A 16359-nucleotide genomic window follows, 5' to 3' on the forward strand; every position below is an offset into this window, starting at 1 on the left:
CCCAGCTGTCTCAGTTTCAGTTGGGACAAAGTTGTTTTTCTTCATAGCATCAGGTATGATGCTGTGTTTTAGTTTTAGGAGAGAAACAATGCTGATAACACACCAGTGTTTCTAGCCGTCGCTGAGCAGTGCTGCACAGAGCCAAGGGCATTTCAGTTTTCTGTTTCTCCTACTGTCATACCAGTGGGGGACACAAGGAGCTGGGAGGGGACAAAAATCAGGACAGCTAACTCAAAATGGACAAAGGGATATTCCATACCATCTGATATCACGTAGAAGGAAAGTTTTGAAAGGGATTGGGGTTCATTGTGCTCTTCTCAGCTGCTTAGGGGGTGTTACCTCAACATTGGTCAACAAGTGGTACACTGCTTGCACATCACTTGTCATATAACAAATATATATAAATATGGATGTATAACTATTATCTTTTTTTTCCTCCCCCCTCTTCCTTTTCTCTATCTTAGTAAGTAGTTTTATCTCAACCCACAAGTTCCACTTCGTTGGATTTTTTTTTTTCCCCCCAATTCTCTCTCTATTCCACAGGGAAGGGAGAAAGTGAGAAAACAACTGTGTGGTGCTTGGCTACCAGCTATCTACTATCTACTGCAACACCAGCCCCTCACCAAGCAACATTGTTCCCCATTTAATGCACTGGGCCTTTCATTCAGAATCAGAGTGGTCACTGCCCTTGTTAACCAAAGGCTGGCATGAACATCAGGAGCTTTCCTAGTGTGCCATGTACAGTCAAGAAGTGCTTTCCACAAGATAGATGTGCCCCTCCTGAGAGGATCTGTCCTTCCCATCCAGGAGGGGCCCAGCTAGTCCAGTCTGTGGAATGAGTCTGTGTGCACGAGACTGATACTGCTGCTCTAAGAGAAGCATAAAGAAGCAACAAGCTGGGGATTTCCTGGCTACTGTTGGTTTAAGCCACAGACAGGCAGTTGTGGTCGTCCTGCTCACTGAGAATTCTCTCTCAGTGGTAGCACTAACTGTATGAAGAACTGCACACTGGCAGACAGCTTCAAACATGACCAGATTTGTTTTATTAAGAATACTGACATCTGTAAATCCTGCTATATGCGTGCACATGCACTTCTCTCCACTTCTACAAGATTTAAAGCTAGACCAGGAATTTCTCTAGAACACCCTCAAGAGCTGCTGACACAAGAAAGGAACAAGTTGGCTGCTTTGTGCTTTTCCAGACAGCTTTCGTACAGAACAGTTTGGCAGCTTATTTGCAGCCCTATTGGCCTGACACCTCCCAACTCTGCTGCAGGACCTACCAAGCATACCTGGGTCAGTGGAGAACCGCTCCTTTACTAACATGCAGCAACACTCCAACCCCTCCCCAAACCACCTTCATTCCCTTTGTAAAGAAAAACATGCTACAGCAACATAAATACAAATCAGCAGCAAATTTCAGCACTGAACTGCACTATCAGTGCATGTTTGGGCACAAGCTAGCACCCACTGAAGTCAGCAAAAGTTTTGAAAGAGAAAACACCTCCCACACAAAGGAGAGACAGAGGAAGCAGTCAGAGCTGTGAGGCAGATAAGCTGCCTGTCAGAACAGGCTTGGACTGTCCTCAAGCAGGAAGAAATTGTCCAATGAGAGAGAAAGCTATTTGGGGAACAAATTAATAGTGATAATTCTTGTTTAATAAATAAATAAATAAATCACCTTACCCAAACGTCTCTCTCAGCTTTCTGCCAAATGGACGAATGGCCAAGACATGGCTGTATAAACCTCTAATGCAGTGTCACTTGAAGGCAACAGCCTAGATAGGAGCAAAAGGAAGGTAATGAACAGTGAAAAGGACACAGACAGAATGGACAGCAGAGCTGATCATTGTGCTGTTTGAGGAGACGACAACTTCCTTTGGACAAAACACCCAGAATCCCTTCAAACTCACATCCAGCATCCTGCTTTGAACAGCTTTAAAAGAATCTTTGGCTTTCAGGAGCAATCCTGCAACAGCTGCTGCCTGTTCCAAGCAGCAGGGCATCAGCCATTCAGGTAAAGAAAAGAGAGAATTTTAGAGCAAGAACCAAACTGCAGCACTGGAGAGGAGCAGCCAAATGATGTAGCTCTGAATTGGACACATCTGAGAGAAGCAGGAACAAATGCCACAAGAGAGGCCACAAGCATCTCTCTCCCCCTTGAAAATCTCCCATACAGAAAAATGCTGTCTTGCTAAGGTGTCTCATCTGCAATTCAACCTTAGACCTCAGTTTCTTGCTAGCACAAGACTTTCATGAATACCAGATAAACACCAGGGTCTCACCAACACACCAGTATGGCCCCTTCCATTTTCTACAGGGTTTATCACAACTCATTTCCTAGGAGGGAGAAAGAAAGAAAAACAAAACCAAGACAAAACCCCAAGCCAAACTACAGCTCTCCTTACAAGAAAAGGAGAGGGGAAAAAAAAAAAAAAAGACAATACAACCAGAAACAAAGAGTGAACTTCATAAAAGCAGAACTCCAAATTATGAAGAGTTTGCCCTTGAGGCAGATACTGAAGATGAGAAGTACAATGTCTGAATGCAGAGATTTTTGTTGCTACCAAAAAGCAGTGAGAAACCCCAGCAAATGACTTTACATAAGCCAGATGTTTCTCCAGGGGGAAAAAAAAAGTAGGAAAATACCATCTGGATTCCTCTTCTTCCACTCAGACTTGGTTCCCTTACCAGCTACTTTTTAAGGCCCTACATGTTTTTGGATTCCTCGTGCACAGAGCAGCCATGATCATCTTCCCCGTAGCACATTTGGTCTCTATTCCCAACAGGCCCTGATATTTAAGAGAAAGCCCAGACTCCAGCCTCCTGCAGAAGGACCCCAAATTCGTAGGAACAGCTGCCATGTAAGAATACTTCAAATCCCAATTATTTGGAGGAAAAAAAAGCAGCAAAGAAGCAAAAAAAGGATAATGCAAAGCATGTGCAGTTTTAGCAATGACCACCAACAACCAGAGCAGAATAGAAAGACTGAATAGGGAGTGGTGGTGATCTCACCTTACACCATGTGGAGATGGGTGCCCCACCATATGGTGTAAGGTGGGTCCAAGCTGACCACACAGGCTGAGTGTCAGCAGTCTGGGTGTCTGCACCTGCCCTGTGATTAATTCCCAACCAATAATTAATCACCACCACTGACTGTGCCATCAAAGTGAAACCACAGCTTCCGTCCTGACTAAGTTCCCAACCCAACGATATAATCAAGATACAGTTGAGCAGGAGAGCCCAGAGGCACAACTAACTCGCACAGATCCACTACAAGTAGCTCTTCATCTCTAACTGCTCCAGCCAGTGCCATCATGGCTGCCAACATCTGCCACAGTCACCACAGGCAAAGGTGCTCAGCCACCACCAGCTGCTGAAGAGCAATTTCTGGACAAGTTCTCCCACACTTCCTTTGCAGGACTCAGCTGTGCATTTGTAGCCACTGCAACAGTCACCAGCAGGCCTATCAGGCCTTCCCAGGCCATCAGACAAGGTTCCTCCATGCATTACCCCAGGCAGCAAAACATGTATGGGGATCAGAATAGATCCTTGAGGTGTTTTGAAGAGGGAAAGGGTGAAAGTAGAGCCACAGATAGATTATTAAAAGGAGACAGTGCTTACTGAGGTATTTCCACCTTGCTCCAATCCCTCCCAGCTCAGGAAGAGGACCTTGTCCCACCACTCCAGAATCACAGGAGGTGACAGCCGTGATAGGGAGGGGTGTGCACAAAATGGCTGCCCCTTCCCAGGCTGAGGGAGATCATTCCTGAAGGAAGGGACAAACAGGGCACAGAGGCTGCTTCTGACTCTCCCAACCTTCTGGATGTTTTGCCTCCCTTCCCCATCCCATTAAATTCAACCAACCAAGCATTCAGATCCAAAGCACTATTAGAAATATTTGAGAAGACACAGGGGCATTTGGCTTGACATCCAGAAGAAATTCCACTTTCACACATTTCCTAAGCAGCCCAGAACATAACTGTCACAGACTGAGCCAATCAGTTGTAAACACAAGGATGCGTTGATGAAACAAACTATTTAGCTGATGTTACAACTCTACACACAGCCTGATTTTCTCACACCAAGGATAGAAAATGAAAACAACCATCAAAAGTAACCTGTCTGTTTTGGAGACATGAGCCTCCGTGTTCAGATGGTAGCAGGAAGACTGTTTCCCTATTTGCATCTTTGGGTGGCACAACAGGAGGCAAGTTCAGAGATGTGAAGTCTGAATTGCATCACGCTTGAATTGCATTTGATGCCACACCAAGAAGCAAGCACCTAGGAGAGGAATAAAAGTAGACGAGAAGGAAAGCAAGCTACAACTAACTCTGAAGCCCTAAGCTTGCGTGCTACTTGTCTAGGATTCTAGTGCTGCAAAGAGTGCTTCCCATCTTTATTCTGCAGTTGTTCAGAGCACAACTCCCCTGCCTATGCTCTGTCAGTAGAAGCATAAGTAAACCTTGCTGCCCTGCACAGGGAACGTGCTCTTTTAACTCTCCTGTTTCACATATAGTTATGCTCAGGATGTACTTGCTCTGGGCCCCTCCTTCTCTGGCTAGAGTGAGCAGGCAGCTCTGCCAACAAGCACTGAGGGAGGCAGGCTAGGATGGGCTATTTAAAAGACTGTGAGCAGCATTCAAAAGTAGCTACTTAAACTTTTGCCCTTAATGGAAATGGAGGGAGAAACTTTTTGAAAGCACCAACCTGCAGTCCCTCTAGCTGTTCAAGAGAGAAGTCAAAGGGGTCCAATGAGGAAAAAAAAAAATCCCACATTTGCTAAGGGCTTGTGGCACCACACATGAAAACCCAATAACAGATCTTGCAGCCTAGAGCAGGAAACTACCTGGTTGTGTGGTGCTTTGCTCTACAAAACATCTTGCTCTGCAATCAATGGGTTAACCAAGAAGCTTCAGTCTGCTGCGTGTGGGAAGCAGTATCTCCTTGCCAAATTCCACCAATCTGAACATAACCAGCTTTCTCACTCAGCCTTTGCTCCTACGATTAGCTAGTGCTTATGCCCACCTCTTCAAGGGAGCGTAGACAAACCCCACACTCTGTTCTCTCATGTAAGGCTTTTTCCAGCATTGACCCTTTCCTGATGTCAGCTCTTATCTCCTCACTGAATTACTCTGACAAGACATGGGGTTTCCAAGGAGAAATCCCGAGTAAGGAAGCCAAGATGGGTAAAACAATGATGGCTGAGGACCAGGCAGGCGTGCTGCTCCCCGCCATTGAGGCCAGAAGGCTTGAAAAATGCTCCTTCAGGCCCACTAGGAAAGATCACTTTGCAGATGGCTTTTCAGACAAGCCATCTCCTTCCTTTGGCAACAGGGCTTTTAAGTGGAGCAGCAGTGGGATACTCAGACTCGCAACTCCTGGGATGAGGTACCATGCAAGAACTGCCTGCAAGTCAGTTTTTTGACTGAGGCCATTGCAAATAGCAGCTGTGGTCTTCCAGCCAGCCACAGCTCAGCTACTGCTCAACCATGCTCACAGAGCTTGTTCCGACTGCAAATATCCTATTCTACACCTTAGCAAAAAATTGTAAGAAATTAGGGGGAAACAAATATAACCATTCACCTGACAAACCTTTACAAGTGCACAACAAGCCTCCAGCATTCCTTCATTCCTTTCTCAGGAGCTGCTTCACCATGTAATTACAGGAGAAAACCTAAAGGTCTTCTTTTCCCCACGTAACAGGTAGCTATTCTCATTTGCTGAGCCACAAACAAGCTTCTAATCAATATATAGATTCCCATCATACAGCCAACGAGTAAACAAATTCTCACTGTGCACACTCTCCAAGCTCCTGCTTTAGCTTTTGACCACCTACCCCAGCCTGCAATGGCCCAAGCTCCTTCTGAAATAAAACTAGAGATCTTTTGTTCTTAGGCCCTAGGATTAGAAGAACAAATACTCACAAAGCAGAGGAATTGAACAATTAAATAGTAATTTAATTTCTTGCTTTAGATCAGAAAAGGGAATGATGGAAGGATAGAAGGGAAAAAGAAATTTTTTCCTGAGCTAGGACAATGAACTCTGCATCCAGCTCCACAGCTAGCACCAGCCAGTTCTTGTCCGCCTGTTTCCAGGTGAGCTGTAAATGGCAAGCTGTTAATAACCTTTCTTAACCATTCTTAATAGCCCACTTGTACCAGCGCTCAGGAAAAAAGAAGCATCCTGAACACTGGCAGAGCCATCTAAGTCCTGCCCTGCTGTGAACAGGAACACAGAGCCACAGGACCCAGAAGTCATCAGCTGCCTGCAAGGCCATGACTATTTGCTTTTCTACAAAAAGAAAGTCTGCTGCCACAGCAGTTGTGAGCAAAGCTTTGCCATGCCTTCGCAGGTCACGCTTAACAGCAAAAGTCTTTATCTATTCATTTTTGGCACAGAGAAATGGTTGGGGTCAAAGCCAGTCCCATTCTCAAGCTGTTCTTTGTTCCCTTGCTTTATCCAATACCCCATCCCTCTCCTCATCCTCCCACGTATTCATCTCCATTTTACCGCAGGTCTTAAAAATTAAACTGTGCATGAAACCAAACACCACACTTGAACATCTCCCAGCAAATGCTCTTCATGGTCACAGAAGAATACTAATCTACCACTAAAAAACATGGATAGGAGAACAGCATGCCCTTATATGGACAGAGGCTAGACAAGCATCTGACAAACATCAATTTTAAAGAAAAAATAATATTTATTTGTAGTATAAACAAAGTCCCAATATTGGATCAGTATATATAGGGTCACTAGTTTTCCTTCATAACTCAGAAGGCAGAACCATTCCTCACTAACAAGCTCCATTTGTACTAATAAGAAGACTTTTTTTTCTTTTAAAGAAGAAAGACAACTAACAGCACGGGAAGCCTTTACAAACCAGCTTAGCTGTAATGCAATACAGATGCACTGTCAAAAAATCCCTGAAAAAGTAAATTCCTCGATGAGGTAAGATGAAATTCAGATATTCTCAGTTTGCTCACTCACAACCGTACTTACACTCGTGCTCTCCCCTAATGACCCATGATCCCAACGTTGTTACTAACAAAACCTAAGGAACAGGCAAAAAAAAAAAAACCAACAAACTAGAAAACAAGAAAAGAAGCTCATTCCAACATTCTGGTAACATCTTTAACAAAAAGAACTTTTTCAGGATGTGACAGCATCAAACATTCCTCCAGATGGAGGTTTTTTTTTTTATTTTTATTTTTCTTGAAAAAAATGTACAAAAAAATTGGATACTTAGAAAAAAATCCGTGGCTTTTTTCAGTTACATGAGAGTTAAAGTGGCCAGGGAGGGGGGGAGAAAGGAAGGACTACATTGCAGCCAATAAAGAAATCTCCAAATCCGTTCTGCTCTCCTCCCAGAGATTATTACCACTTCCTCCCCCTCCCGGCTCGCTATAAGGTGTTTGCCAAACACTAGCCAAAAATATAAACAAGTCTTCTCAGAATAGAAGGCACAGCATAAAGTTATTTGAAAGAGGAAGAAAAAAATAAAAATCAGAACCTCTGTTGAAAGCTCCAGTCATCTCAGAATTTGCCAGTTAATATATATATTCATGTATATATATATATATATATATATAAAAAAAATTCTGTTACGACACTCTTGTCATCACTTCCACATCTCCCCACTCCTCTTGCACACTCAATGTGTGCCAATTCAGTCCCATTCTGCTGTGCAACCCTCGCTCTGCCCTAGGCTCAAGCCATGTCATCCAACCCCCAAACATGTGCACATGTGAGAAAGACTCAACCGTGCATCAGGAATGCCAACATCACGTCTCCTTTCTGTTCTCAGGAAGCTGGAATGATTTCAGGCCAGCTGGATGACTTTAAGTCAGACAACAGGCAGCAGAAAATGAAGCTGGGCTCAGACATGCGTCTACCAACTCTGGAGGCTACAAAGAGTTTTCTCTCTGGGCAATAGCAGTGTTTTGGCAGGGGTGGCATTAAAACAAGCTTGCAGCTTAGTCACCTTGGCTGAATCAGTGCAGAGTTTGTGATTGCAAATGCAGGAGTGGTGAAGGGGTTGCGCTTAAGCCCAATTGGCCTTCCACACATCACAAAGCTTCCTACCAGATGCTAACAACAACAGCAGCAGCATGTATCTCTCTATGGAGTACCCAGTAATATGCCAGGACATACCAAGGCTTCACAAAGTGTGCAAAATGCATTTGGTCAATATAAACATTTGATTAAAAAAATAATGATCAAACAAGAAACGGAATAAAATATCGGTTTTGCAACATCGTCTGTACAAACAGTCAGGAACTTACATATTTAAAAAGAGTTTGAACCCAAAGCTTGAGTAAGATCTATTTTTTTTTTTTTTCTTTAAATCTAAAAAGTAAACTTGGGTTTTAAAACAGTCTTGGCCCAACACTTTTTGTTCAAGGTTTCCAAGTGCATAAATCTCCTCGCTTTCCACAGCAAGCCAACCCCTGGTAAGCTCTTCACACGTGTACGTGCTCTGACGGTCCCAATGCACCCAGGAAAGGAGTTATTGCTGGTAACAGCTGCATTCAAAATGCTTTAACATCGCCCGTGTTAGATAAGCCCTGTAAAAAAGGCTACCTATTCAAACCTCTTTCATTGGGATACTAATGAATGGCATTAGCCTTCTTAAAGCAGCAACATGGCACCTCTGCCCAGAGAAGCTAGTCCTTCCAGAGCTGCCTGGCGAGACAGATTTTTGTAAGAGTTGAAATGCTCAAGAGAAGCAATTTGATGCCCAAGTTCCCAACCAGATGGCGTCTTCTTCATGTGGACTCCAGCGTGTTCAGCTGAAACAGGTTGTGGTTGGTGGGGGTGGTAAAGTAGAGCTGTTCACTGGGTGAGCGGTTGTCGCACGGGCTGTTGAGTCCCAGAGTCCTCTCAAAGTCCAGCAGCTGGCCCATGAAGTTAAAGTTTGGGGAGATGTTGGATTTTTTCCTTTTCACAAAGTCATAGGCATCGTTAAGGGACAAGTTGAGTTTCTGCATCAAGTAGGCGACGGTGACTGTTACGGACCGGCTGATGCCAGCGAGGCAGTGAACAAGGATCCCACACTTCTTGGAACGGGCCTCATCTGAAACAAGACAAGGGGAAGGGGGAGTCTATTATTCTGCACCAAGAAAGCAAAGCTTCGGAGCAGGGCCAGGTGACAGCTACATACTCAAAGGACCAGGATGACTGCTAGAACTGGATCCTCTGCTCCCACTGACACCACCTCAAATCCCTTTGACACCTCATCCCTTCTGAAAGAGCTACTGAGAGATTCCCACTATGCAGCAACGTGGCACAGACCCATTCGACACAGCAAGACCACGCATCGCAGACATTAAAGGAGGGCTGATCAAGCTTGGCACACATCCCTTTCCCAGAGAGCATCAGTACCATCTAAAGGCAGACAGGGCTGGAGACAACAGCTCCAGGGAGATGCTGGGCATAGCACAACCACCACCAAAGCAACACCTGGCCGCACACAACAGAGGAGCATGGCCCAACACCATGCAAACAACTCTCCTTTGCTATGCTCATAGCAAAGAGACTTTCCACTAGAAAGTTATTTGAATGTAACCAAAGCCAAGTGAAGCCAAGCCTGAAGTGCAGGAACTTCCCTTATTGTGAAATCCTTTTCAGGACTGAAAGAAGTGCACTTCACTACAAACAAATACTTGCGTTGGAGAAGATTTTCTCGGAACGAATGGCAGCGGGGAGTAGGAATGCAGGCTGTACCAAAAAATTGCAAAAGAACAGAAACAACATTTCCCCTCCTTGGCCACTGATTGAAAAGCACACACATGCTCATTGTCTCTCTCACAGCCAGAACAGCATGACCTCTTTATGAATTGACATCTTGATGCTAAAAGAGGGACACACTGCTGAGCACACTGAGCGCATACAAGTACACAGCTCCACTTACTTCTGGGCAGCTATATTTGCAGTCTATTGCTGAACAGAGTTTGGCAGGGAGGGAAAAGGTGGCAAGAGAAAGAGAGTCCCCAGGTAAAGCCAGTAGACACACTCTGGCACCATCAAAATGGGGGAATGCAAAGAGGCTGCAGGCAAAGTGAAATCCAGACCCATGCCACAACAGGACCCCATCCCAGCCTCTAAAACCAGGCAGGGATTTCCAGTGCTGTGGGCAACCACCCCCCAGCACATCCAGCCCTCCCGCCACTCTCTCCCTACTCCATATTCTTCCAAGACATTTTTGCTTTTCATCTGACTTGTGCTGCATTTCTTGGTGTTTGATTTTTAGAGTGAGGTAATCTTTCATTTCCTGCCATTAAATGGAAAGCATAAGCACTGTGTTCACAGGGACACTGCCTGACTGGAGCAGGCAGCTCCCAAAAGCCACATGCCAGCAGGGACCCTGTGAGCCACCCATGATGTTTAATAATGGATTCTGCATGGGAAGTGCAGACAGATGATCAAACAGGTCCCTGACGCAGGAAAAGGTGCCCCTTGCCCATACCTACCACATTATACTTTCAACCAGATAAAGAGCCATCAAGCTTTTAATAGTGATGACTTGTGCCAATTTCCCAAGTAAATCAGAACTGATGAGGCTAACTACCATCACCAATACTCCATGCAGCTCACACTGGAAATGAGCTCACACTGGAAATGAGCCTTTCAGACCAACTGACATTTCCACAAGAAAAAGAAGCAAATTTCAAAATTAATGCTAAAGGCATCTGCCCTTGTGCCCATCTCAACACCCAGCCCAGGCTGCTCAGAGGCTGTCTTGCACAGCACTTTTCCCAGCAGAGCTCTGGAGTCTAATTATTATCACTCATTGCGTTGACACTTACCTTTAAAAAAGTAACCATACAAGGAGTTACTTACACCAGGGAGACTTCCAGCAGGATCATAACTAGACTAGCAAATCTCCTGCTGAGAACCCTGCTCCCCCCCACCCTGAGACTCTAAGCACGTTCAGGAAATTGCTGGCACCACTCACAGTAACAGAACTCCCAGCAGCACTCCTTCCTGCAAGCAAACCAGGTGCCCAGAGCTCCACATTGCCTCAGCTCAGTGATTTCACACCATAGCAAACCCCCACTGAAGGGCAAGCAGCAGCAGGGCTGCTTCCCCAGCATTGCTCACAGGAGACCTGGCTGAAGGGATGGAGTTTCAGACGAGGAGGACTCCCTGAATCCATTCCAGCAAACATGCACCAAAGGCATCACTCCAGCAGTGTGCCAGCCAGCTGCTAAGCTAGCAACGATGCCGTGGCCCACAGAGGTAAAGCCAGAGACTGTCCACAGCATTAGGAAGCTGCTTGCCACATTCCTAAGTGGTGAGCATGAGAAGAGACATTCTGCCAGCTACCTACCAATAAAAGCAATGGCCTCAGGAAAGAACTGAGAAAGGTTCTGGCTCCAGTGATCTGAGATGGGGATCTGCTTGTACTTGAACTCTCCGTCGTGCTCAAACATGTTTGGCAGGTTGGGAGTCACATTTAGGATGTATTTAATGCCATATTTGCCCAGGATGTCCAAGTTGGTAGAATCTTTGGCACAGCCCAGATACAGGTATGGAAGGATCTGGACTGGAAAGGCAGGCTGATTGCTGGGAATGGGGCTCCCATCCGACTCTGTTGCGCTGCTGGGTTCCCGGTCAGATTCACCATCTGAGCAGTCAGAGCTTATCCGCAGCCCTCCCAGGCCAAGGACAGACACCGGGGGAGAGTTGTTGGGTGAGGAGCTGTCAAGGTTTGTCTCGCAGTGCTCTGAATATTCAGTCTGAAACTTGTTAAAGCCACCTGGGAAAAGGAAAAGGCAGAGAGAAATGTGTTTTACTCTTCCGCACAGATGTCCTTCCACCCGAACACACGTGCACACGCTTTCAACTACCCAAAAAGTACTCTGAGGAAGGCTTCCCCCAGGCTCTTACAGAACAAACAAATCCCAAGCAAAGAGTTTCTTACTGAGTCCGACCAACCAAATCTCAAATGCAGGGAAAGTAATAGTAAAACAAATGGCGAGAGACAATCTTACTGCATTTAGCTCCATGAGATGTCAGGCTGGGGCAGTTTAGCCAGGAGCTATTATGCCACCCGGGCAGAAAAGCACAGAAGTATCCGAGTCTGAAAAAACAAACTAAGAACAAGAAGCAAATGCCCAGGCCATTAAAAAAAAAAAACCATACAATAACTCAGCGTCAAGCAGGGAAAAAGGCTGTACGTTTTTCCAAAGAGCCATTCTCACCTCTAACTTATCACTACGTTTGTTTTTTTTTTTTTTTTGACAGGACAGCAACACAGGGTCACTCTTCACCTAAACCAAAGCAGGGCTGAGGAGGGACGGTACCCTTCACACCTGTCCCCAAGCCTTCCTCCATCTCAACAGCATGGGAAGAAAGGCAGAAGCAAAAACCCCTACCAACCTGCCTCCTTCCAGGCAGCACTAAAGTGTCACGGAGCCATCAGTAGCTGACACGGACAAATGGTTTAATTAGAAAGGCCTCCTGAAAACTTTGTTAGCAGTGGGTTCGGGGTCACAGAGCAGGACAGGCAGCTCCAGCCGCATCCATTCACCAACAAGCCCTCCTCCTGCAGCCGGCAGCATCGAGGAGCCATTTTGGAATTTTAATTTGAAACAGCTCTCACACTTTCCCGGAAAAAAAAAGAAAAAAAAAGAAAAAAAAGAAAAAAAAAAAGAGAGAAAGGGGCCGCTCAGCCCCCTCGTGCTCATTCGGGGAGCGCTCAGACCAACTTCAGCACGGCTCCTTCGTACTGCTAGCGATGGGGACAAGCACCGCGGGCGAGGCAGAGCAGCGGCAGAGCTGGACGGGACGGGCGGGGGCTGCAGCAGGCAGGCAGCGGAAGAACGGCTTTAGAGGAGGAGGGGGGGTAGGGGCCCCTCGCTTGGGGCCCGGCTCTCGGACACCTCCGGTCACTTCGGAAGGAGGCTCCTGGGAGCGGATCTACAAACGCCCACCTCCCCTGCCCGTATCGGGGGGGAGGGGCTACCCACGTTCCCCTAACCGGGGGCTCCTGAGAAGCAGCGGCATTGTGAAAAGCTCTGCCGGCAGCGGACTCCCCCGCTTCGGCCCGGCTGATATTTCTTTCTCAACGCCGCCTCCCAGCGACCGGAGAGGAGCGGGGCCGCCGACAGTCGCGGAGGCCGAGGGGTGCTACGACACGGCCCCCTCCCCACCACCCCCCAGCCTCCGCGCAGGGCACGTGTGCTGTACCCGGAGACCCCTCGCTCCTCCAACGCCCTGCCGGGGGCTGGCAGCCCCTCCCAGCCAATCTGCTGTTCCCCAGGCGGGGGAGAAAGGAACGCTTTTTTGCGGGGAGGAAGGAGCTGGGAGACCATTTCGGGAAAGGAGGGGCACCCCGGGGCGGCGGTGGCACGGCCGGGGTCGGCCGAGGACAGCGCGGCGGGGCGGGCACGAAGGCTGCGGCCGCTGCCGGGGGAACGGAGAGGGGCAGGAGGGAGCGGGGCGATCCCAAGTCCCACCATTTTGTGCTGAGGATGGAAGCGGGGCGGGGAGAAAGGGACGGAAGCCGCCGGCGGGGAGCTCACCTTTCAGGTAGTAGGCTTTGCAGCCGTCGTCGCGCAGCTTCTGGAGCAGCAGCCCCAGCACGGAGCCGGCGGCCCCGGCGTCCTGCCAGTCGGCGGTGGCCTCGTCGTAAAGCAATACCGTGTCGGCCTTGCAGCGCTTGACGAAGCGCTCCTTGTCCTCGTGGTTGGGGATAATCGAGCGGATGGGCAGGTTGCCCTTCTTGAGGCGGCGGAGCATCAGGCCGGGGATGGCCAGATTGATGGCCGTCTCGATGTGCGAGCTCTCGAACAGCTCGTGCGAACGGCAGTCGAGCAGCAACAGCGAACGGCCGCCGCCCGACTCCAGCTCCTCCTGCAGCCACTCGGCGCTCTTACACGGCATCGCCGCAGCCATGGGCGCCCGCGGGGAGCTCCCCCAGACCTGCGTTTTCATGGGGCTCGGCAGCAGCCCTCCCCCCGCTCCCTTCCGCCGCGGCGGCTCGCCGTGCCGGGCTCCGCGCGGCCGTGCGTACGCGCTGCCTGCGGCCCGGAGCGCAGCGGCCCCGCTCTGCCCTACGCGGCGCGCCTCATCCCGACGGCCTCAATTAAAGCGCAGCTTCGCCGCCGGCCCTGCGTGTCATGCCGCGGGGGGCGGGCGGGGGGGCGGGGCCGGCGCGCCTCGCCCCGCCGAGGCCACGCCCCCAGCGCTCTGCGCCAATGAGATGCGGCGGGAGGGGGCGGGGGCAAAGCGCGGGAAGGGGTGCGGGGTCTCTCCGAGCGCTGCGGGGTCGGAGCGGCGCTTCGTAACAAAAGCGGGGCTGGCGGAGCTCCCCGCCCATTTGGGGAAGGGGCCTCGGAGCAGACGGTCCTCGTCGCGCCCGTCTCCTTTTAGGCTAATTCTTAAGCCCGGCCCCTGCTGGAAACGCAGAGCCGACGCGGCGCTCGAGCGCGTGTATCTTCAAGCGGGCTGAGCGTCCCGCTGCAAGGCTGCGTGCGTTCGGCGGGCCGTGCTCGGAGCCGCTTGCGGATTTCATCGCTATCAGCAAAATAAATGTCTTTGGCCTTGCTGTTCCGTGACTCAAGCGTGTGCCCCAGAGAGCAGAACGGCTGAAGCCAGCCACTTCCCCTCGCTCGGTTTATTTTTACTGCTGGTTGCTGTGGGAAGCTGTTGTGATTCAGCGCTGCAGTAGGAAGTTACCAAAGCAGCTCTTACAGCAAAGGATGTTGAGATTCTTATGCAAGCCGTGGTGAAAATAGCTGACCTTTCCGTTTGTTTCACAAAGCACCTTCAATCCGTATGAGGAACAGCAGTGGGCTGTGCAAGGAAGGCTCATCGGGGTCTGAAGCCCTTTTGTGCTGCATGTCCTTCGTGTTCTCAGTACCCAGAAACTTGCTCGGCTCCCCTCTGGAGGCGCGAGGAAGGCAGCTGTAACCACGGCGACAGCAGGAGGGAGAGATCTCACCTCCGTTTCGTGGCCAAACTGGCAACCACGTAAGTTTCAGGACGGGACAGGCTCCAGGCCGGTGTCATCTGCGGAGGTGAGACCAGATTTCACCCGGCAGCACTGAGGAACCTTTGCCTCCTCAGCCAGGGGTGTGGGGAGAGGGCAGCAGAGGACCCCCGGCTCCTCCCGCGTCCTTCGATCGGGAGCACGCGTCATCCCGGCGAAGTCCTCCGACGCGCAGCCCTCCCGGACGGGGAGGCCGTCGGTGGGATCCCGCGGGGCAGGGCTGGCCGCTGGAGCCGGTGGCAGCCCGTCGGCTTGCTGCCCTCTTGAGTCAGCTGCTCCAAAATGCAGGGCGGCCGAGAAATGAGCGGAAACGGAGCGGCGATCCTCCCGAGGCAGGTCCCTTCCCTCGCCTGTGTCCTCCTCGCAGCCACCTGCTGCCTGGGGACTTCTGCGGAGGAAGAGCCCTCTGCTCTGCAGAAAGCCGTGGGCATCCCCTTCAATCTCCTGCACCGTGCACCGTCTGGTTTCCTTCTCCGCAGACAAAAAACAAATGAGGCGGATCAGAAGCAACTGTCTGGGATGAGGATGCTCCGGCATGGCAGTGCGGGCTCTGGTGTTTTGGTGATGTTATTCTGGTCACACACACGGCTTTGCTGAAATCAAAGCTCAGCACACATCCAGAAATGAGCAACATTCAGCTCAGCTCCAAAGTGTCCCAAGTGCTTGAGAACAAGAATACACAGTGATAAAAGCGGATTGCTTCCTTCTCCATGTTGTACCACCAAAACTGGATGGAGTTTTCTAATATGCAGATGTGTGCATCTTCCTGGTTATTGTCCTGCTGTAGGGCTCTCTCCTCCAGCAGCTTTTCTACTTGATGCCCACATACCATGCCCACACTTACATCCTGGGTTCAGACCACCTTTGCTCTGCTCTCCTGTGATGCTGATGCAACCACTAGCTCAGGCCCCTCATGCTCCTTTCCACCTGGGTCTTTGTCTCACATTTTAGAAACCCAGACCATCACCAAGAGTTAGGACAAAACAGGGGGTAACAGCATTGTTAGATGTCTAACTAAGACTCTTTCTGGGCGTGACATAGCCCTGCAATGGGCATTGCTTCCAGCAGTAAGACAGTCATGATGTTGTGCCAAAGTCAGAGGAAAGGGAAGAAGGTTCTGCAGAAGATGTCTGTGGGGAAAGACAACAAAGGGAACCTAAAACGAGTAATGCAGAGTCCGGCATCCAAAGCACCATGAGCGGTCTCAAGGCTCTAGCTGCAGGGAGGAGTGGAGGCAGGTTCCTGCTTTGGGTGAACCCCTCCCAGCCTACCTCACCTTCCGAGGTGCCCTTGCACAATAAGTATGAGGTTCTGGGACTTGAAGGACAGGTAAGTGAGATGCTGAAGAAAGTCCACGC

General features: G+C 49.4%; 1 protein-coding gene and 1 long non-coding RNA gene across 2 annotated transcripts; one reads left to right on the top strand and one right to left on the bottom strand.

The window, feature by feature from the left end:
• Window positions 1-6686: 6686 nt before the first annotated feature.
• On the bottom strand, window positions 6687-14120 carry DUSP7 (dual specificity phosphatase 7). Its single transcript, XM_085235530.1, has 3 exons — window positions 13533-14120; window positions 11336-11764; window positions 6687-9079 (listed from the first exon to the last, which is right to left on the bottom strand). Exons 1-3 carry the CDS (start codon window positions 13942-13944, stop codon window positions 8772-8774), a joined length of 1149 nt encoding a protein of 382 aa, XP_085091656.1. The 5' UTR covers window positions 13945-14120; the 3' UTR covers window positions 6687-8771.
• Window positions 14121-14140: 20 nt separating this feature from the next.
• On the top strand, window positions 14141-15697 carry LOC109369898 (uncharacterized). The gene is made up of 2 exons (XR_002119540.3): window positions 14141-14982; window positions 15079-15697. It is a non-coding gene; the product is annotated as an uncharacterized LOC109369898 (long non-coding RNA).
• The last annotated feature ends 662 nt before the right edge of the window (window positions 15698-16359 follow it).

The sequence above is a fragment of the Meleagris gallopavo genome, chromosome 14, assembly GCF_905368555.1.
Source record: "Meleagris gallopavo chromosome 14, MGAL_WU_HG_1.1, whole genome shotgun sequence".
Classification (NCBI taxonomy): domain Eukaryota; kingdom Metazoa; phylum Chordata; class Aves; order Galliformes; family Phasianidae; genus Meleagris; species Meleagris gallopavo.

Bases quoted from the DNA above. Each gene is read 5' to 3' on its own strand.
- DUSP7 (XM_085235530.1), bottom strand. From the start codon at position 13,944: ATGAAAACGCAGGTCTGGGGGAGCTCCCCGCGGGCGCCCATGGCTGCG. The intron at 11,765-13,532 runs GTGAGCTCCCCG...TCCTTTTCCCAG, and splicing joins CAAAGCCTACTACCTGAAAG to GTGGCTTTAACAAGTTTCAG. The intron at 9,080-11,335 runs GTAGGTAGCTGG...GTCTTGTTTCAG, and splicing joins TGAGGCCATTGCTTTTATTG to ATGAGGCCCGTTCCAAGAAG.